Genomic DNA, 22,649 nt, shown 5'->3' on the forward strand with positions numbered 1-22,649 from the left:
CTCTTCAAAAGTAGGATTAGCCAAAAAAGACTCCATAACACTAACTTGAAAATCACAACAAGCCTAGATTCTTTAAATTAATACACAGCGTTGGGCCGTGTACTTGACCTCTAAATGTAGGACGTGACACGTCTGCTTATTTGACCTAGATACTCTAGCCTGAGCGCGCGTTGTAAGAACACTGCGCTACTGGATATAAAAACAACTAAATCCAACTAACCTTAGTTTTCAACTGATATAACCAACAACTGGAACGACAGATTAAATCTCGGCGAGCTCCCACTTTGTAACGTTAACCTATCTATCAGCCAAATAGAAGGAGAACGTCCCCGGATTCTTTTTTCGGGGTCATATGCAAATGCCTTACGGCCTAAGTGGATGAACACTTAACACAACGACACACTAGGGCTCGAATTTAATGTCTAGGGAAGCTAGTGATACTATTGTAATTAACACTCATCCAATCTACATACGACCTTTTAATCAACGAACACAGTTGTGGCAGAACACAAAGATGAACTAGATAAAATATTTAATGTATAAAATATCAAAATCCCAACTTACAAAATGCAGGAAATAACACTATCACAGATTTCTACACTGTCAAAAAAACAGCCACAGGTCACACAACACGGCTGTAGCTTCAGGAATTACTTAACGACAAGTAATATTAAACTAGAAGACTAAATCAACTGAAGAAAGCAAGGCACACACAGGTCTTAAGTACTCTCACGCTCAAATGGTCAGAGTCTATAGCCGGACAATATGGACGGCTGCCTGAACAAGGTAAAACGGCCTCGTAGACTGCCAGGTCAAGATAAACTGCCTCGTGTTGCGAGTGTGCAGTGCAATTAAAGACTTCTGTGACAGGGGAGGTTATCCTCAACTCATGTCGCCATTGGTTGGGATAATCATCTGATCAGAATCATTCAATCAGATTTTAATGGAAAATTTCTATGTCTCAAACCTTTAATAAGTCAGTGGAAAAACCCCAGGTGTTACACCATCATTCCATATAAGGAATTATACAATGTCAAAATAAAAATGACTCGACCTAAGTAGGTCACATCTGTATTAAATCAGTATTATAGAAGATGATCCCGCTGAATTAAGTCACCGGTTAATCTTACCGTCTATGTGTTTTAAAATCTTAAACATAAATAAACCGGGAGTGATCTCCCCAAAACAGGGGATGGGAACTCGGGCTATAGACATGATTTTTAATCCATTTTAAATACTTAAAGTTTTTAAAATAGAATAAAATCTCGTAGACAAATTAATTGCACACCAAGTGAACGCCAAATAAAAAAGCGCATAATAGTGCGCAATATTATTAGTACTTTTAAAATTTACATTAGTTTTTTGAGAAATCGGAAGTAGCATAAATTACTACTTCCGGTCAACGGAAATTACTCAAAATTTAACAGAAGGTAGAGAATTAGATCTTTTACTTACATGTGAAATTTCATTTATCTATCTGAAATAGTACTCAAGTTATAGGCTTTTGAAAAATTCAAAGTAGGAAAAGTACCACTTCCGGTTATCGGAAATCGCTCAAAAGTTGATACGGATCTACGATTTTGATAAAATACTTATATATGAAATTTCATCAACCTATCTGTAACGGTACTCAAGTTATCGTGTTTACACACGGACAGACAGACAGACACACAGACACACTAGACACACAGACATACGGACAAGATTGCAAAATTATGTTTTTCCGTATCAGTGAGGTGTAAAACGTCGAGATTTGTAAAAATCTCGATTTTTTTTTTTTGCACGATTACAAGACTTTCTCTATACTTCGTATATACGAGAAAGTAAAAACATAGACGTATTCTCCGCTTATATGAACCAAATTTCTTTTATTTGGACCAATGTAAAAGTGGCAGCGATTTTTAAATGTCTTATGTCGCCAAAGTCGTGTGAACGTAAAAATCTAGTAATGGTTTTACTTTACTTAAGTGTCAGTAAACAAAAACTAAACAAATAAAACAACGTGGTAAAGGTAGATAACTAATATACTTTAGCTCGTGAACAGATTGTCACTTCTCTCCCTTGATAATACACAATAATAAATATCAGATAGTAGGCCCTATATGTATTTCATTTGGTTAATGTATTGTTAACTGCAGTTCGAAAGCAGCGAAAATTCGTGTTTGTTTGTTTACGTGATACAATTATTTGTGAAATTATGTTCGCGTGTAGCATCTGGTATTTCGTGTCGTCGGAGAAGCAAGTTATATAAACGGTACTATGTGATCAGCGCTATACCCTGTCGCCTTTACCATCTCTAACGTGACTCGGGTACTGATAAAAGCTGGGTGAACTCAGGGACGTTGCACGGGGTCGAACCCCGGATTAAAATTCGAAATTATCGGGTAAGCAGTTACCATCAGACCACGCCATTCCATGGTTATTAGGACCAAAATGTTCGCGTCCAATGAGGTCGTATTAAACAAAGTGCATTTCAACTCGTGTTTGAACCCTTTCATATTTAATTTTTTTTAAACTTAAAACTGAAATTTCCATCCTAACAAAACTCAAAACATAGGCGCCCTCAACCGACCAATCAGAAACCGAGGCAAGCAGCCAATGGACAGCAAGACGCACACGTTTAAATTTTTTATATGAATAACTCTCTCTAACAAAATGTCTTTATAAAATCAACGTTTTATTCTAGTTCAAGTTTTATTTCTGCGTGTGGCCTATTCATTCCTCAGTGTAATCGACTCCATCATTGTTTTCAATCGCGCAGAATTAACAGGCGCGAAATCACCCCCCCCCCCCTGCTCTCTGTTAATGTGTACAAGTAATCGACACTTAAATCCCAACTTGTTTTCCCTGTGGGATTTGTTGACCTATTCTCTTTGAAAACAAAGAAAGGAAACATTCAGTAGCGGCATGTGTGGGGTTGATATATGTGTGTGTGTGTGTGAGCGTGAGTGCGTGTGTGTGTGTGTGTGTGTGTGTGTGTGTATACCACTGTGGCCCTAACGTTTTCATGCCCTATATCCGCCGGGGTCAACGGCTACCCTGACCTTCAAAACACTTGATTAAGTCTGCGGTAATTACACCGGTGTTTACACTCCAATTAATGCTTTTTATTTTCACCCCGGCACATATTTACCGGATTGAACCGGCTAGTAAACATTGATCGAGTCCGGTTTTTTTTTTTTCAAGTTAACGGATATTCCCGTTGTCCATCATACGAACACTGAAATAAAACATTTGATTTAATTGATTATTTTAAGTGAACGGGATTTTCCGTTTGAAGACATAAATAAACATCGGATGGTGTATTATAAATGACGTCACGCTATTTTACGTCGACACACGTTGTAAAACTGCAACCCCTCCAATCTAAATTATCTCCACTTAAGCTACATACCCTGTGCTGTTTGATGTAGTACAAGGTTCCTTGTGCTGTTGGCTGTAGTTTATGGTTCCCTGTGTGGTTTTATGTAGTTCTTGGTTCCCTGTGTGGTTTTATGTAGTTCTTGGTTCCCTGTGTGGTTTTATGTAGTTCTTGGTTCCCTGTGCTGTTGGCTGTAGTTTATGGTTCCCTGTGCTGTTGGATGTAGTTCATGGTTCCCTGTGGGGGTTTGATGTAGTTCTTGGTTCTCTTTGCTGTTTGATGTAGTTCACACTGAACGGTGTAATGGAGGCTGGCCTTGATTTTGCGTGGATTCTCTAAGTTAAAGTGAGGGGGGGGGGATTATTTTTTTAGTGTTAATGATGTCATTATTTAACCATCTCATTAATGCTTTAATTTTTGTGTAACTTGAACTAATTAAATGAACAAAAATGCTGGGGTTTTTTTTCATTTATTTTTTTGTTGTTTCTTTTTTAATGACGTGACGTTATTGCCTTGGAGGTGGGCGGAAGGTTACAATGATTTCTTATGTAATGCGGCTCAAATTTTCGTGTGCCGCCATCTAGTATAGTCCGCCACTGAATGTTTTTTTTTAGCGCAATTTCCATTCTGGAGAATTGCGTTTATTAACCCGTCATTTCTGGATGTATGGATGAATGTATGAATGTGTGTCCGCAGCTTTAAGTCGTATCTCCTCCTCAACGAAGCAATATCGATGACTAGTTCCAAAAGCAATTATGTTAAGCAAGTTACGAGGATGAGCATAGGCCATAAAAATTCCGGGTTTCTTTCATGTATTTCCCGGAAAAGCCAAAAAAAACTCGAAAAAATGCAGTTTTTTGCCCATATCTCTGCAACCAGACCACTTAGCGACTTGAAACATGTACCAATCGATTCCTGCCATAATTTAGAACAATATTGCCGAAGAAAGTTTTCAAAAATATCCTCTCGTTCGGTCACAAATTTTAAAATTACATAAACACCTACAAACCGATCGTTCTTCTAGCTTGAACGCACCCCAGCATTATACGTCAGAGCTATTTTTAGATAACATAAGGAAATTGCGCATAAATGTCACTAGACTTTTTTTTAATTAACTTGTTTCAAAATGTGGAGCACTTCGCTAGAAACCGAAACAAATCATTGAGTCTAACGAATAAATGATCCGATGTACATCGACCGCCGTGGTGTAGACCGAGGGGGTTCCTCCCCTCCCTTACACCACCCCCTTACACCACCCCCTTACACCACCCCTTATACCACCCCTTACACCACCCCCTTACACCACTTCACATACTAACATAACTAAAAACATATTGAAATGAAAATAATATAACATCGTCACAAGTAGACTACATAATTAGGTTTTGGAAAATTACGACATATAGGACAAAATAACTTAAGTTACCCATACGGACCTGGCTATACATGGGGCAGATAAAGTAGAGTTCACGTGTGGGCACATGAAGGGATAGTGTGTCCAGCACTATGCCCAGCACTATGCCCAGCACTATGCCCAGCACTATGCCCAGCCGCCTTTACTTTCCCTAACATGTGCCAGTGCTCTACCATCCGACCACACCGTCCCATAATGTGACTGGAACATCTGATGACGTGGAAGTTTCACCAACAAAAGTCACCGGACCTAGAAAACTGAGCTACCTTCTAAGAAAACATTCACGTGAGCGGCTTTATGAAGGCTGCTCACTACTCACTCCTGTCATCAAGAGCAGATGACCAGGGATTTTTGGTGGGGGGGAGGGGTCAAGCTTGTGATGGCTAGTTGATGTGGTGGGTCAAGCTTGTGATGGCTAGTTGGTGTCGGGGGGGGTCAAGCTTGTTGATGTCAGATCCCTGTTTGTGCGGGGGAGATTTTAGTGTGGCAGTGTGTTATTTGAGCGTGGGTTGTGTTGATGTGGGATAATTATAGAAATAATGTGTTGTTTTAGTTCGAGTATGAGAGGTTAGATTTGGTGGGATGGCAAACATAAGAGGATGGATAAAGTTGTAAGGGATGTGGGGGGAGATTTGTGGGGGCGGGGCGAGATTGGCGTTGTGGGTGGGGCAGGCATAGATGGGTGCGTGTAGCAGATAGGTGTGTGGGTGTGTGGTATAAACAAGGGATTGGGTGGGGCGGGCGTGGGGTGTGGGTGAGGCAGACACGTGTGTGGGTGTGGGACGGGGCAAAAGAGAAGGGTGAGGCAGGCGTCGATGAGTGTGGTGGGAATGTTGGAATGTGTGGGGGAGACAGAGGTGTGGGGGTATTGGGTCATTGGTGAGTGCGTGTAACCCACAATTGCATGAGTGAGGCGGTAATGACGGTGCTGGGGGGGCTGAAAAAGTCGGGGGTGGGTGACCGATTAAGGTGAGCTAGATAACACTGCATCAACGGAGAGTGCTCTTTGTTGGACAGGGAGATAACTAAGCTACTCCGACAGAAAGGGAGATAACTATCTCCAGTTCTTGGAGAGTTCTTTCCCGTCTGACTTGTGACATGGAAATCAATCGAGAAGTTCATTCGAAGACACATTTTAACTAACCTATTATAATTTATATTTTCTTTAATTCAAATTAAAAATTGACTAGAACCCTTAGTGGTTTTACGAAAACTTTAGTTCAGTGCTTCTTCGAGACTTTTTTCCCCGGGGGGAGGGGGGGGGGAATTATATATTTTCTATACAAATTCCATTTCGTTCTGGGGGGGGGGGGGGCGGTAGACCTGGTAGATGCCTGGAAAAAACTGCTTTAGTTGTGTTTTTTTTCTGTGATTGTGTTTGTGGGGGGGGGGGTTAATTTCGTTTTCAAACAACAAAGAATAATATCATATTTTTATAGTCATGTCATGTTTGCCTGTCGTCCCTACTGGGACATAGGCCGCTGACAAGAGCTTTCCAGACGTCTCTGTCCAGGGCTAGTCTCTCCAACTGTCCCCAGGTGTATCCAATCTTCTTGGTGTCTTCTTCCAGGTCACGTCTCCAGGTCTTTCTTAGTCTGCCTCTCTTCCTCCTGCCTTGTGGATTCCAGGTAAGGGCCTGTCTTGTTATGCTGGATACAGGCTTCCTGAGTGTGTGGCCAATCCATTTCCATTTTCTCTGGAGGATCTCTACTTCCACTGGCAGTTGATTTGTCCGTTGCCATAGAACATCATTTCTGATGGTTTTAGGCCAGCGAATTCGCAGGATCTTTCTGAGACATGCGTTTATAAATGATTGTATTTTCTTCTTATTTAAAGCAGTTATTCTCCATGTCATATTTTTATAGTAAATTAGATTATTTTCACTAATAATAGCGGAGGTTAATTAGCGTCCCTGGCACTGTTATTTTTTTTTAGATCAACGTGGCAACTGTACTGATGCTATGGTATCGTACAAGAAGAAACAGTGTGATCATAGCGCGATATATCAAAATTTTCCCTGAGTTAGGCCAGGTACCAGTTAGCGCTGGGTGAACTCAAACACATTTCTAGATTTCTTACATGCTCAACGAAGTCGTGCAAGTCATGGGACTAAGTCATGTGACTAAGTCATGGGACTAAGTCATGGGACCAAGTCATGGGACTAAGTCATGGGACTAATGGCAGATCAAGGGTGGGAGTTGTAAGTGTGGGTGGGGGTGGAGTGTGTTTGTGAGATTTAATGAGCCATCAAAGACTCTCACCAAAGACACGTTCCTGAATTGAATTATTGACTAGGCTCGTTAGCTATTTTAACATTAATGACTAAATGTCTGGTCTGTATTTTAGCTGATACGCGAAACTCGAGGCCTTGAACTTAGTTCTAAAAATAGCACTTCTCGAGACGGGGTAGAGTGCTGTGGAGGTTGTCGCCCCTGAATGGCGTGAAAACGACTCCAGCATGTTCAGAGAGCGGCCTGACATCTTTCTGTCATTAGTCCCTGGGACCATCTTCACCCACATCCCACACACTCTCCACACACACCCTCTACACACGCACACAACATCCCCACCCTCGTTTCGTCATTAGTCACAGGGACTTTCTTCACCCCCACCCCACACACCCTCCAAATACAACCTTCACACACACACACACACACGCACACACCATCCCACCCTCGATCTGTCGTTAGTCCCAGGGACCATCTTCACCCACACCCCACACACCCTCCCCTCCCCCACCACAAACACCATCCCCAGTACACCATCCCCACCCTCGTTCTGTCGTTAGTTCCAGGACTTTCTTCACCTCACCTCACCCCACCCCCACCCCCCACCCCCCCCCACACACACACACACCATCCCCACCCTTGTTCTGTCATTAGTCGCAGATGTTTAGCAGCGGGATCAATGCTTTGTAACTGCCAAAACTTTCTCCATCACCCCTTCCACCCACCCCCGACTACCACCACCCACCCCCGACTACCATCAGCCACCCCCGACTACCACCACCCACCCCCGACTACCTCCACCCACCCCCGACTACCACTACCCACCCCCCGACTACCACCACCCACCCCCGACTACCTCTACCCACCCCCACTACCTCCACCCACCCCCGACTACCTCCACCCACCCCCGACTACCACCAGCCACCCCCGACTACCACCACCCACCCCCGACTACCTCCACCCACCCCCGACTACCACTACCCACCCCCGACTACCACCACCCACCCCCGACTACCTCCACCCACCCCCGACTACCTCTACCCACTTCCACTACCTCCACCCACCCCCGACTACCACCACCCACCCCCGACTACCACCACCCACCCCCGACTACCACCACCCACCCCCGACTACCTCCACCCACCCCAACATTTGTCACAGTTGCCCACTGATCAGTTGTCCTATGAGTTACATAACTGAAGCCATGAAAGACTAAACTGATGTTTTCCTACGCATCACGAAGGAACGATACAACAAACAGTTGTTTTATCCCGCAGCAAAGAGAAGATAAATATTTACTTTCTCCGGTATCGTTTCTGTTTCATTTGCCGACTCTATCTCCGTGTGTTTAGCGCTAAATTTGTTTGTGAAATCTTATACACAAGTGTATCATCTCTGTGTGTTTAGCGCTAAATTTGTTTGTGAAATCTTATACACAAGTGTATCATCTCCGTGTGTTGAGTGCTAAATTTGTTTGTGAAATCTTATACACAAGTATATCATCTCCGAGATTCTGACCAACTTGTAACGTAATTTCTACGTTTTATCCCCCACTGTTGTAAGTCTCTCGAGAAAGATTAGCTGAAATGAATCCTCACTTCATTAACGCCCTACTCAGGTGTAGTAGGTATAAGTGTTACCTCGCTTAAAACATCTATTAGGAAATTGATTACATGTAACTTCTTCTTCGTTTGCGTTCTCGATTAAGTATACGTGTCAACTGATTATTCGCCGTACTTTGATTTCAGCCTACTTTTCTTTTTGAAGTTGCTTCCAGCCAAGAACAAACTACAAGGCAGCAGTTGTTTGAATTTGGAGTTGTCTCTCCTAGAATAGTTCGAACTCTTGACTTTTCGGTTTAGCAGTCATGAGCTTTACCGAATCGACCCCTTTTTGTGTAACGTAAAATAAGAAAGTTACGAGTAACAAAAAAAGAAAGTTACGAGTAACAAAATAAGAAAGTTACTAGTGTAACTTTGCAAACAGCGGCTGTGTTGGTGGCACTAGTCTTTCTCTAGCACCAGGCAACGGATTAAAATTTTGTGGTTAATTTTTTTAAACAACAATTTAACTATACATGCTTCAAATACGAGCGTCATTTATCTTTAATTGAAACTCACATTACGTCATTCCCCCCCCCCCCCCCCACCTCCACCCGACCCTTCAAGGCTATCACCGCTGTCGAATGTTTTCAATATTGTCAACAACAAAAAAGACATTCATTTAAGGAGTTATCAACTTCCGGGTGTTAAAAACAAAACAGGAAGTGGGAAGAATCAAAGCGATACCCCGGTTCCCAATGCCACTAAAACAAGGGTCAAAGATCAAGGTCGTGTGCTGGTTTGTTTAAAAACTGAAATCTATTTTAAAACGCCTTTTGAAGAAGAATTCTCCTCTGTGGCTATTTGTGTCGGTTAAAAAAATAATAACACCAGTTTTTACTTTTTTGTGTTACATTACTCAATAATTTAAATGAGACCTGCCTCGTTTTGGAAATGACATTTCTTGGCCTCGCGGCGGTCAAAGAAAAATTAATTCATCACTCAGTTCTTATTTTTTTTTGGTACAAACTTGAACACTCCAAGGGGAAGGGGAGGTGGGGGTGTGAAAACTAAATTTTGTAAATTTTACTTCAACATGTTTCCGGAAGGGGGGGGGGTGTGTTGTATATTGATACACAAAATTTAATTTTATTTATTTTATCGGGGGATGCGCTGTATTATACTAATACACAATTAGAAATTATACCAACCATTACGTCGGGGCTTTGTTTTCGGGAAAGGATTTATCTTCCGGCTTACTAGTTGCCCATTAATGACACGATCGTTTTAATTTTATCTGAACATTTTGTTGACAAGCAAAGTAAAATAACGGTCTTCATGGGGATCGTCTAGTGTTTAGAAAATTTAAGCTTCCAAAGACTGTGGGGAAAAAAAGTGGAGAAAGGGGTTATTGGCTGTTATTTTTTATGTGACGTCATTAATTTTCGAAATGATAACAATGGCGTTTAAGCGATATTTGTTTTTGTTTGTTTTTTTTTTTACACAAAAAATGTGATGAAGTTAATGCAAGTAAAAATGTACGAATTCAACATCGGAAAGCTCCGGAAATCTTTGAACAAAATTTAACCCCGCCCTCCCACCACCTGTACTCACCCTCCCCTACACTTTCTGGCAAGCAGGTAAAGTTAAGTTACCCAACGAACCGCGCCGCCTCTACATTTCTGGTAAAGCAGGTAAAGTAGAGTTACCCAACGAACCGCGCCGCCTCTACATTTCATATCGTCACGTCAGGCGAGCATCACGTTCGGGATTATCTCAGCTTATCCCCGCCAGGACTCATATCCCAAAGATTATCCTCAACAGAATTTACATCCTAGATTAAGATCATCTTACGTTCAAAGACGCAGCATAGCTAACCCCCCCCCCCCCCCCCCGTACACACCGTCCTTCCGCTGTTTATTTTACATCACTCCCCTTTTCTTACAGCCCAAAAGCCCCCAGTTTTATATCTTTGGTGCCACCACTGTCAGCATTCCTAATTTGAGAACCATTTCCTTTTCCAGATGACGCAAACAACGTACAGCAAATCTGACGTCAGCACCCTGTCGTCCCTGACCTCTTGTCTCCGTCACTGCCTTGGTCCCGCGGCCTGCCTCTTTCTCTTTCTCATCGTCATATCCACATTTGTTGAAGGTGGGTTCACTTTTATCATCCACATTAGTTGAAGGTGGGTTCACTTTTATCATCCACATTAGTCGAAGGTGGGTTCACTTTTGTCATCCACATTAGTTGAAGGTGGGTTCACTTTTATCATCCACATTTGTTGAAGGTGGGTTCACTTTTATCATCCACATTAGTTGAAGGTGGGTTCACTTTTATCATCCACATTAGTCGAAGGTGGGTTCACTTTTGTCATCCACATTAGTTGAAGGTGGGTTCACTTTTATCATCCACATTTGTTGAAGGTGGGTTCACTTTTATCATCCACATTAGTTGAAGGTGGGTTCACTTTTATCATCCACATTAGTCGAAGGTGGGTTCACTTTTGTCATCCACATTAGTTGAAGGTGGGTTCACTTTTATCATCCACATTTGTTGAAGGTGGGTTCACTTTTATCATCCACATTAGTTGAAGGTGGGTTCACTTTTATCATCCACATTAGTTGAAGGTGGGTTCACTTTTATCATCCACATTTGTTGAAGGTGGGTTCACTTTTATCATCCACATTTGTTGAAGGTGGGTTCACTTTTATCATCCACATTTTTAGAGGTGGATTCACTTTTATTCATCCACATTTGTTGAAGGTGGGTTCACTTTTATCATCCACATTTGTTGAAGGTGAGTTCACTTTTATCACCCACATTTGTGGAAGGTGGGTTCACTTTTATCATCCACATTTGTTGAAGGTGGGTTCACTTTTATCATCCACATTTGTAGAAGTTCGGTTCACTTTTATCATCCACATTTGTAGAAGTTCGGTTCACTTTTATCATCCACATTTTTAGAAGGTGGGTTCACTTTTATCATCCATATTTGTTGAAGGTGGGTTCACTTTTATCACCCACATTTGTGGAAGGTGGGTTCACTTTTATCATCCACATTTGTTGAAGGTGGGTTCACTTTTATCACCCACATTTGTTGAAGGTGGGTTCACTTTTATCATCCACATTTGTAGAAGATGGGTTCACTTTTGTCATCCACATTTGTAGAAGATGGGTTCACTTTTGTCATCCACATTTGTAGAAGATGGGTTCACTTTTGTCATCCACATTTGTAGAAGGTGGGTTCACTTTTATCATCCACATTTGTTGAATGTGGGTTACTTTTATCCTATTAGGAAGATTGTTCCACAAATTAGCACTGGAGAAGGCGAAGCTAAGTTTTTGGAACATTTTATTTCCTGTTGGCATTTTCTTTTAAGCCAGAGTACTTTGGTACCAATGTCAATGTTAAATAGGGTCAGATTTAAAAAGTGATTTGAGCTTTTAATGTTGATTTTTTTTCCTTTGTTTTTCTATAGCAATGGTGGGCTATAAAAGGACTGAGGCGGATGTAGTGTGGCGTGGATTTAAACTGATTGTTTCTGTTTAGGTCTTGGTAGTCGAGAAGAAAAGGGGGCGGGGATTTCCTAGTTGTTTCCCTTTTTAAAAATTTCAAATAGTTTTTAAAAAAGCAAAGAAACTTGGTTGGGGGGGGGGGGGATTAGGGTGGGATGTGGGTCACCATTTGTGGGGATCAGTGTCAAAGACATGTTTGTAGTGTGGGAGGTATGTAGTTGTGGGGGTGTGGGGGGTATCTAGTTGAGGGTTGGTGAGGAGGGTATCTAGTTGTGGGGAGTGTGGGGTGGTATGTAGTTGTGGGGAGTGTGGGGTGGTATGTAGTTGTGTGTGGGGGGTATCTGGTTGTGGGGAGTGTGGGGGGTATCTGATTTTTTGTGGAGGATGATCAAAGGAAGTTTGATAGATTAAAATTTAAACAGCCCTCTAATATTACCAGACGTTTGCACTGGTATCACATTTTGTATGAACTCACGTTTGAAGTTATTTATAACCAGCATTTCATGAACTCAATAAATGTTTACCAAACCGAGTGGCGGGGGGGGGGGGGGGGGGTGAGCGAGAAAGGCGGGGGGAAGGGATGCTACAAATCTAAAATAAGTGAAATAATTTTATATATAAGAAATTTTTAGACCCGGAGTCGAACCTAGAGCATTCAGTTCACCATCAAGATTCTATCACTCGACCAGCAAATATTCATTAAAACTCTTCCAATCACGGATTGTAACTACGACCCTGAGCAATAAATAATAACTAATTAATTAATTAAGAATCTTAATTTCCAAAATTCTCGTTAACAAACTTTCAATTCCCAATATCTGTTAATTAGAAGAAAATTTTAATTTAACCAAATTACAATGCGTGTTTCATTTTTCACGAACATAATTTCAATGTTGGTTTTTTTTATGGGGGGGGGTGTTTGTTGTTTTGTTTTTTTCTGTTTTTGTTCACGAACAAATTTTTCTATAAAAAATTCAGCAGGCTGAACCCAGTCGATGGCAAACCGCTAATGGTATAGCTACAACTTTAAGGCCATTCTAGAAGGTCAATTCTAAAGGGGTCATCGAGCTTTGGGCACTTCTTGGGAGGAACATAGTTGTAAAAACTCGAGCGGTGACCTATAAATGTTGGGTGTCGGAAATTAGATGAGCCAGTGTTTACTTGATGCGCTGGTTCAAGGAGGTCTTAGAGTAGAGAGAGAGAAATAGGTCAAAGAAACTCGATTAGAAAGTATGGAATAACAACATGGTTAGAAATTTAAAGCAAAACAAAAAACGCATCTGAAATATTATTATTTAAAAAATAAAATTTAATCAAGAAGATTTAAACTACAAAAAATGCTGGTAAATAAAAACGTTTTAATTTTATTTTCTAATGTTACTTTAAACGTATTTTATGTATACTAATATGCATATTCTTTTATTTTAAGCCACTCCACATTTTCTGAGCGATGAAGATGTCAACGACGCGAGCATTGAGCTGCCAGATAAAAGGTTGTATTTTTTGCCAAACGTTTGTTTAATTTTGGCTCATTTTAATTAAAGTAATCTAAAACTAACTTTAATTGCTGCCCCCTTCCATTGAAAAAAAAATATGTAGGACCATGTGTTGATTAAACTAGGAAACATGATCAGTCCTGATTGATTATTAAGCCAGGGATAATTAGTGAAACATGATGATTAATTTATATGGTGTGCTAATTTTACTTGTTTTTTTTTTACGTGAGATGGTAGTTTATTTTTAAATCAAATGTGATGGCGTCGGTAAAATATTAAAGGATTTTTCTTATGTTTTTATATTCCTTTTATCTGTTTGTCATTGTTGTTCTTGTTTTTTGCTGTTGTTGTTTGTTTTGTTGTTTGATTGTTTTTTGTACTTGTTGTTTTGTGTTTGTATATTTGATTTTTTTTATTCTAATAGTATTTGTGTTTAAATATTTATACATCGTTAGCATAGTTATTAAAATATAATCGATGTAATCAACAGTCATATTTTCCTTTATACAAAAACAGTCGGAAATGTCTTAGATTTTGTGGTTTGGTAGGCTTACTCAAATATAAGTGGTCTTATTTAAGTTAGATAAGGGTTAAGGTTATAATTGAAAAGTTTTCTGAGATGTGTTTGGGTTGTGTTAATATTGTTATGGCTAGAGTTATTGTTAGAGTTAGCATTAAGGTTAGATTTAATGTTAGAGTTAGCCTTAAGGTTAGAGGTAGTGTTATAGATGATTTAGAGTTAGGACCGTATAAGCTAGAGAGATCACCAAGCTTAATAATTATCATCTTATGCATAATTAATAAAAAGTTACCTTTAATTAATTATTCTATGGTGATTAGCTTGAAAATTATGTTTAAATAAACGTTTTATTACGACTGACATGAACACTACCTGTGAAGTCGTTGTTTTACCGTGATGAATTTCTCCCCAGATATGCAAAACTTTTATTATGATTGACATGAACACTGCCTGTAAAGTCGTTGTTTTACCGTGATGAATATTTCTCCCCAGATATGCAAAACTTTTATTTTGATTGACATGAACATAACCTGTAAAGTTGTTGTTTTACCGTGATGAATATTTCTCCCCAGATATGCAAAACTTTTATTACGACTGACATGAACACTACCTGTGAAGTCGTTGTTTTACCGTGATGAATATTTCTCCCCAGATATGCAAAACTTTTATTTTGATTGACATGAACACTACCTGTAAAGTTGTTGTTTTACCGGAATGCATATTTCTCCCCAGATATGCAAAACTGTCGTACTATCGCCCCCAGCACAGTGGCTCTGGCAGACGAAGGTACGATCACTATGGTTACCGTAGAGGTAGTTACGGCGGTGGCAATGGGAAGTATGGGAAAAAAGCGGTATCCAGGTCAGAGAGAAAACAAAACTTCCAAATTTCGTCGACTTGTGTTCTTTTTTATCGAATAAATCTTTCTGTGTCTTTTTTTTTTAAATCGAATTTCCATTAAAATAAATCTTTTTGTATCTTTTTTCTCTAAAACATTTCACTAAACAGATTATATGCTTCTGGTTTTTATCTAACGAATTTTTTTTTCTAAAATTACAAAATCTCTTGGACGTTTCTCGGTGTAATCTTTCTGTGTTCGGTGTTTCCTGTTAAATATCAAAACCTATTTTGCGACAGGCTAAATCTTTTAATGCATAGCTTCAAGTGTTGATGGGGTCTATTTCAGTATTTTCAATGTATACTCTGATGTTTTTAAATATGCAAATGATGAAATAGGTTTTGAATGCTTTAAATAAACATCAGCGCTTTTTTCTTTGTTTACTTCTGTTGTATAACCTGCTGATACGGCAGGCATTCAATACTTATTTATTTTAAATTTTGGTAAAATTGTCTATCGGAAGAATTCTTTTGCTAGATTTGTGTATTCAATATGACCCTAACCATCAGTGTTTCTTTCAGGCATCTCTCCGTGGGGGGAAGGGGGGGGGCACTGCCCATCCCCTGAGCACGCCCCCCACCGCCCCAGCTACTAGACGAAGTACAAAAAAAATATTAAATTTAAATCGACAATCATCGAATATATAATCGACAATACATACTGTATTCCTTTTCCTGCCCCCCCCCCCCCCCCACATACACACACTCCCGTAGTTGTACATGCCTTCACCCTAAAGGAAAAAGGTCTGAAAGAAACCCTACTATCCCTGGCCCTACCACAGGCCAACAAAAAATCCCAGTGGGCCCCCTGGAAATAAATCTCGGTGAGCCCCCAGGATAAAAAAATCGGTGGGCCCCAGAAAAAGGTTCTGTAATAGCCATTACTCCATACCAAAAGGTAAAATTCAGGCTTTGGTGGAGAAAAAATGTACAATGAAAATTTAAATCTGGGGTTGGGGAGGGGGTTCTTTAGAAATTCCCCGGGCCTTTTGGACACAGTCAGCCCATCACTTTGGGGAAGTACATTTTCTTAACAAATGAGAAAATAATGCAGAAACAGACTTGTTTCGATTCTTTCAAGCTAGTTTGGTACCCTGTTCGAAACCGCATGTTTTAGCATCAAACGTCTGCTTAACTTGATCTATTTCCAATCGAATTTCCTTTATTATATTGACCCGCTAACTTCCGTCTCCTGTTCCCCATCCACCATTTGACGCTAACCTCAGGAGACAAATCGTACCTTAGCACACTCTCAAGGAATTTAAAAAGTTGCATCCTATCTTGTTTCGTTTCTGTGTCGCATGTTTTTAAATATTTTTAACTTTCTTTTCAAGATAAATTTTAATTAATATATAATTTCGTCGTTGCGGAATGAGAGACATATTAGTAAATATTAAACAGAAATTTACATGTTTTATAATATCTTTAGTTAGCGGATTGGTAAACATCAATGAGCTGTAATATAAAGTAAACCCACAACTTCCAGCTATTTTTTTAACATTTTTTGGAACATTTTCAAGAACATGTTCTATAATATATCATAAAACATTGTCTAAATTATGCCCTGAAACTGGCTGAAACCTTTTAGAACTAGACTTTGAACAATGTCTGGAACATGTCCTGAAATATTTCTAGAACATGTGCCGGAACATATCTGGCACATCAATTCCAATTATCAGCTATGTCAAGTTGTTTATGATGGACGGGGTTGGTATTTACTCTCTTTAGCCTTGATAATCATATTTACAAAGCGTTGATATTTACAGACGTTTTGTACTTTACATTCAAATTTGTTTTCTCTATCCCAGTACCCAACGATGTGATTATTGTGTGCGTGTAATTAGCCATATACCAGCTCAAATGTGACATTTTATGTCGGTGGTGATGATTGTTTTTCTAATGATACTTGATTATGTAGGCGAAAGCGCTTATTTTTATTTCTCAACCGCCAACCGCGTTGTTTTGTAATTTCTTTGGATGATTGCGGTAATTAGAGAAAATGGCACATTGAGACAACTCTTCAAGAGTTTAACTCGTATCTTTAAAAACAAACACTTGAAGATTACCCTTTAATAAATTGTATGATGCCGCCCCATGTGATGAAGACACAAAAGGCTAAAGATAATGAAATATCATATGATAAATATAAACTAAGCATTTTTCAAAAGTGGGCTACGTTTTTTAAAACAAGAAAAAAGCACACTCGGCCGCATAAGTAAAATATTTCGAACAAATGTAATACAGTAATCAACTTAAAAACAAAAAGCAAAACGTATAAAGAATATATTTAGAGCGATCGTTTTTCTTTACTATTTTATTAAAGTCCGAGAACATGTTTGTTTATGTTTCTACTTTTCGTCCATTACGTAGCCTGCTATTATAAAAGTTTTATACTTGTTTTTGTTTTGATTCTAAAAACCGGAGCGTCATAGGGTGGGTGGGGAAGGGTAATCAAAAAGTCCCCCCTTACCCCCCCCCCCCTTCCATAGAGGCGAGTAGTGACAACTCCACAGACGGGCCAACGTGCTCACTGATTCTCTCCTACTTAGCTAGACGTCTGCTAGTAAAGTTTAAGCCACTGGGGTGCCACAAACAATCGCCAACCCAGTCACTCACACACGGGCACACAAAAACAACAAACGCATGCTCACATCCGGTCATGCGCAGACGACCATCTCGTGCCGTGTTAACACGAGACCTAGAACCGTAATTAAAAATCAACCCATTCCCACTTGGTTCAGTGTTTTCTTTTTATTCCCATCTCGCGCTAATTCCAGCACCAGACGAATTCCCGTATCGTGCGAATTCCCATACCGCGCTAATCTGTTTAATTTAGATTGCACATCAAATACCTATTGCTGCTGACTCCCTTTGGTAGAGATTTAAATTAGTATGAACCCACATGTGTCGGGGCTTTCTCAAACCTTTAATGGAAAGGGGTCGCGAACATAGTTTAGATTACACTTCGACCTTTTGACCCCCACTTTCCTCGTATGATTTTATACCGAAGTGACTACTCGGAAGAAGATTTTTCTCCCCAACGTCTCCACTTAGTCGGCAAAAGAAGCTCTGCGCATGCGCAGTGACCTATGGCTAGGGTTAGGGCTAGAATGAGGGTTAGGGGTAGGATTAGGGATAGGGTTAGGGATAGGATTAGGGCTAGGGTTAGGGTTAGGGATAGGATTAGGGATAGGGATAGGGTTAGGGATAGGATTAAGGTTGGTGTTAGGGTTCTGCGGTTGTAAACACACGCATGCGCAGTACCATCATATCGCATGCGTATCTTATTCCGGCTAGCATCGGCCGATTTTATACAACATTGGTAAGGAATTCATACCATCTCAAAATATACAACACAATTCAGAGCTACAGAAACTACGATTTGAAATTAAATTCTAGAAAGCTCTTGATTTTTATAGAAATGCAATTGTTAAACCTTCATTAACGTAGTTTGCGGATGATCCCTTATGATTCACCCCAAACCAGGATCATGTTTTACAGACCCCTCCTAACCTTGCGAAACAGATTTGTATAAAAACAATGATATATTTATATCTGAGGTCGCGCAGAGAGCGGGGTGTGTTGGGCTTCCTGGGGAACAAAAACTAACCTAATTTATAGCAGTAAAAAAACTTTGGCCGTAAAGAGTGTTTAAAAATAGGAACCGAAAATGTCCACGTTAGGATATTGGATTTTTTTCTTTCAGTCACGCGATGGATAGACACGGGGAGACAGTTGGTGGATAAATGTGGATTGATAGGAGTCATGTGGCATGTGGATGGACAAATGCCACGTGTGACATGTGGATAGGCATTATGTCACTTAACACAATTATAACTAAATACCTAGGCCTATGACATGGAACTCATACATCAGTAAACACATGTCATTCCAAGTCAACATTCTGTTTATCATCGATCCACCCCCTTCCCGGCATCACTTCTCACTCGCTCCCGCCACACCCTCCCCACCCCCACCATAACACCCACACCCTCCCACCCTCACCATAACACCCACACCCTCCCACCCCCACCACACCCTCCCACCGCCCACCATAACACCCACACCCTCCCACCCCCACCACACCCTCCCACCGCCCACCATAACACCCACACCCTCCCACCCTCACCATAACACCCACACCCTCCCACCCCCACCACACCCTCCCACCGCCCACCATAACACCCACACCCTCCCACCCCCACCACACCCTCCCACCGCCCACCATAACACCCACACCCTCCCACCCTCACCATAACACCCACACCCTCCCACCCCCACCACACCCTCCCACCGCCCACCATAACACCCACACCCTCCCACCCCCACCACACCCTCCCACCGCCCACCATAACACCCACACCCTCCCACCCTCACCATAACACCCACACCCTCCAACCCCCCACCATAACACCCACACCCTCCCACCGCCCACCATAACACCCACACCCTCCCACCGCCCACCATAACACCCACACCCTCCAACCCCCCACCATAACACCCACACCCTCCCACCCCCACCATAACACCCACCCCCTCCCACCCCCACCATAACACCCACACCCTCCCACCCCCACCGTCCCCGCCACACTCTCCCACCCCCCACCGTCCCCTCCCACCCACCCTCCCAACCCCACCACCCCCATATGAAAATACCCGCTCCACCAGTTCCCGAATGGACACGTCTGCTTGTATCAAAAGGTCAGCTGCTCACCTGTCCCCATTAAATCACGTGATGCCCGTGGCTAGGGGTCAGGGGCGGCTTCACCCAATTAACAAAAACACGGTTGCGTCGTCTGTTACATTAAATTTTTCTTAATTACACGTGCGGTTTTTGTATCACTGTTTAGTTTTTTCTAGCATCTAGGAATAAATGTTAGGGCGCGTCCTGTGTCATGGTGGTGACACTAAGGTGACACCAATGTGATACCAAGGTGATACCAAGGTGATACCAATGTTTTGAAATATTCCTCACTTAAACTTAGTGATCATTATTTATTGCCCGCCCCCCCCCTCCCCCATTTTTTGCGTTCTTATTCAAGAACACACAGCCTTCCCCCCCCCCCCCCCCGCCACAGTTTCTTTCAGTCATCTCTTCGATGGGGAGGGGTGTGGGGGGGCAACCCCCACCCGGACAAAATAGATAAAATATATAATGTATGTAGATAATATATCTATATATATATGCCCATCACCCGTAAATTTAAGAGCACCCCCCAAGGGAATGTTTCAATAGCCCCCCCCCCCAACTCTCCCACCGGAGAAAAATATCTGAAAGTAACATTGCAACCCTCCCGCCCCCCCCCCCCCTTTCCGACCCATTCCTTACAGCCAGCAGCAATGATATGAGCCGCTTATGTCATGTACTAGTCCAGCAGTTTAAAAAAACTGTCCACGGTGAAATGTCACTTGTGAAATATGCAAGGACAAATCGACATTATGAGTTGCTGTGAGAGTGGTTTCCCTTGACTAAAATATCGCCCACCGTGATGGTGCGAATGAAACTAGATGATCGGAAATTCCCGGAAGGAACTTTTTCGATGTGATTGCTTTGTTTCAAGTTGGTCAAAAATGACGTCCATCTATGCTTAGATAATCCTTAAACTGTTATTGGCGTGTTAATATTGGATGAGCCGTATTTTGGTGGCTTTATGTAAATGACTCGTATTTTTTGTGGTATTTTGTGGATAAGTCGAATTTTGGTAGCTACATGTGAATTATGAATGTGGTTGCGAATGTTAGCACAAATGTCTCTACTGAAGTTTTTATAAATAAAACGGACACTGTAGATGACAATGTCTACAACTTTGGCCTAAAAAAATGGTCCCCGACATTATCATAGCAAAAAACAAAAATTGGACGTGTTTTCGACAAAGTTCTTATCCTGTGTAACGTTTTATAACCTTACTTCATATTATGTTACATTTCTAGGAATCTACACCACCATTAAAAAGACCATTAAAGTTTTTGTTTTTAATAACTTGAATGTGAAGATTGGCATTTTGTTTCCCGTGCTTTCCACTGGAAAAATAATCAAACAACTTATATAGAGAGTATATAGAGAGTGCATGGAAAGTATAGAGAGCGTATATCGAGAGTACATGTTGAGTATATAGAGAGTAGAGAGTATTTAGAGAGTGTATAGAGAGTACAGGCTATTTAAATTTCAGTATTTTTGTTTTCAAAAGTACCAGCCTTCCACACCACTACCCTCCCATAAACCACCCCCACTACCCCTCCCACAAACCACCCCCACAAACCACCCCCACTACCCCTCCCACAAACCACCCCTACAACACAAATACGACAAACACCTTTCGTGTTAAACTATGTGTACACGACACCTAAGTGAAGCGCCAGTACTAATGGCTTATCATACAGGAACAAGATAAATTACAATAGTCAACATCAGACCATTCTTGTCTAACTAGCTGTGTTCAGCTCTCGTCACAATGGCGTGTGATACAGGAATAAGATACATTACAATAGTCAACATCAGACAGTTCTAGCCTAACTAGCTGTGTTCAGCTCTCGTCACAACAGAAATTTACATCTTTTGCTTGTTGTTTGCAGAATATATTTTCCTGTTTCTTTTGTATTTAGATGTTTATAAATATATATTTTATATGTTTATGTTTATTAAGTAGCATAAAAAGCATACAAATGTAAAGGCTTTTACAGATGGGGCGGAAATTATTAGAAATCCCCCCACCCCCCATATCATGTCGAGGGTCTACGCCGCTGTTAAATTCGTAATGTAGCTGTAGTCAGCTTAGTTTAATATATTTTTATAACTTTAAAAATGTTAGAATCATATTTTTGCACAAACCACTAAAAATAATTACAAGCAATTTTATAAATTGTTCAAGCCCTTTTTTTTTGCGTTGTTAACGTTTTTAGTTTCTATTTTTAGCAGACTTTCACAACATTGATGACGTCATTTTCCGATTATTATTTTTTTAGATACAGCATGCCCTGGGAGAATCTGCCCAACACGAACTGCCTTCGGAAGTTCTGCCGGAGTGACGACGATTGCTGCAGACGATACTCCAAGTGCAACGAGCAGGCCCGCATCTGCTACGACTGTTGGTACGGCCACCCCTGCCAGACGAACCAGGACTGCTGCGAGAAGTTCCCATATTGCAACACGGTGCTCAACACGTGCAGCAAATAAAGATGGCGTCGGCCTGCTAGGCAGCTTCAGACTTGTAGCTTTATTTGTGTGACTTATATATTCAAGATTAATAAATATAAACGTGTAATAATTTAAAGTTTGTCTCAAATCAAAGAAATGTTCGCGGAAAATATTTAAATACCGTTTTATTGCTTCTCGGATTATTATAGAAATTGATAACAATGGATTAAAGTAGGCGTATAAAAATGTAATCATGCTAACCCCCATCGCTTAGTTCAGTTTACTTTAATATGTATTGGTAACTACACTAACAGTTAAATATGTATTGGTAAATATATCTTGAATAAATCAAAGATTCTACATTTTTTGTTGCTGGTGCGTTATTTGGCAGGAAGTATTCAATATGGTAATTCAAGTAGCAAAATGTTTTTAAAAGTCGTGCGGTGGGGGGGGGGGGCCTCTCTTCGCCAATCAGTAAGGTAGACTTAGATAATGCTAAATGTTGTTAAATGACACACAAAAATCTAAAAATGTGTAA

General features: G+C 40.8%; 1 protein-coding gene across 3 annotated transcripts in view; it reads left to right on the top strand.

The window, feature by feature from the left end:
* Positions 1 to 22,469, top strand: part of LOC131937487 (uncharacterized) — a 104,724-nt gene extending 82,255 nt beyond the window's left edge. For 2 of the 3 annotated variants that reach the window (XM_059294967.1, XM_059294966.1), the window contains exons 2-5: positions 10,569 to 10,698; positions 13,493 to 13,556; positions 14,812 to 14,940; positions 21,940 to 22,469. In XM_059294967.1, coding sequence (XP_059150950.1) covers positions 10,569 to 10,698; positions 13,493 to 13,556; positions 14,812 to 14,940; positions 21,940 to 22,150 — 534 coding nt within the window. In that variant the 3' untranslated portion in view covers positions 22,151 to 22,469. The remainder of the gene's footprint in view (positions 1 to 10,568; positions 10,699 to 13,492; positions 13,557 to 14,811; positions 14,941 to 21,939) is intronic. The other variant, XM_059294968.1, reaches the window with a different exon arrangement.
* Positions 22,470 to 22,649: the final 180 nt, after the last annotated feature.

This window comes from Physella acuta, unplaced genomic scaffold, assembly GCF_028476545.2.
Source record: "Physella acuta isolate Inbredline_101_S28 unplaced genomic scaffold, ASM2847654v3 ptg000211l, whole genome shotgun sequence".
NCBI classification, from domain to species: domain Eukaryota; kingdom Metazoa; phylum Mollusca; class Gastropoda; family Physidae; genus Physella; species Physella acuta.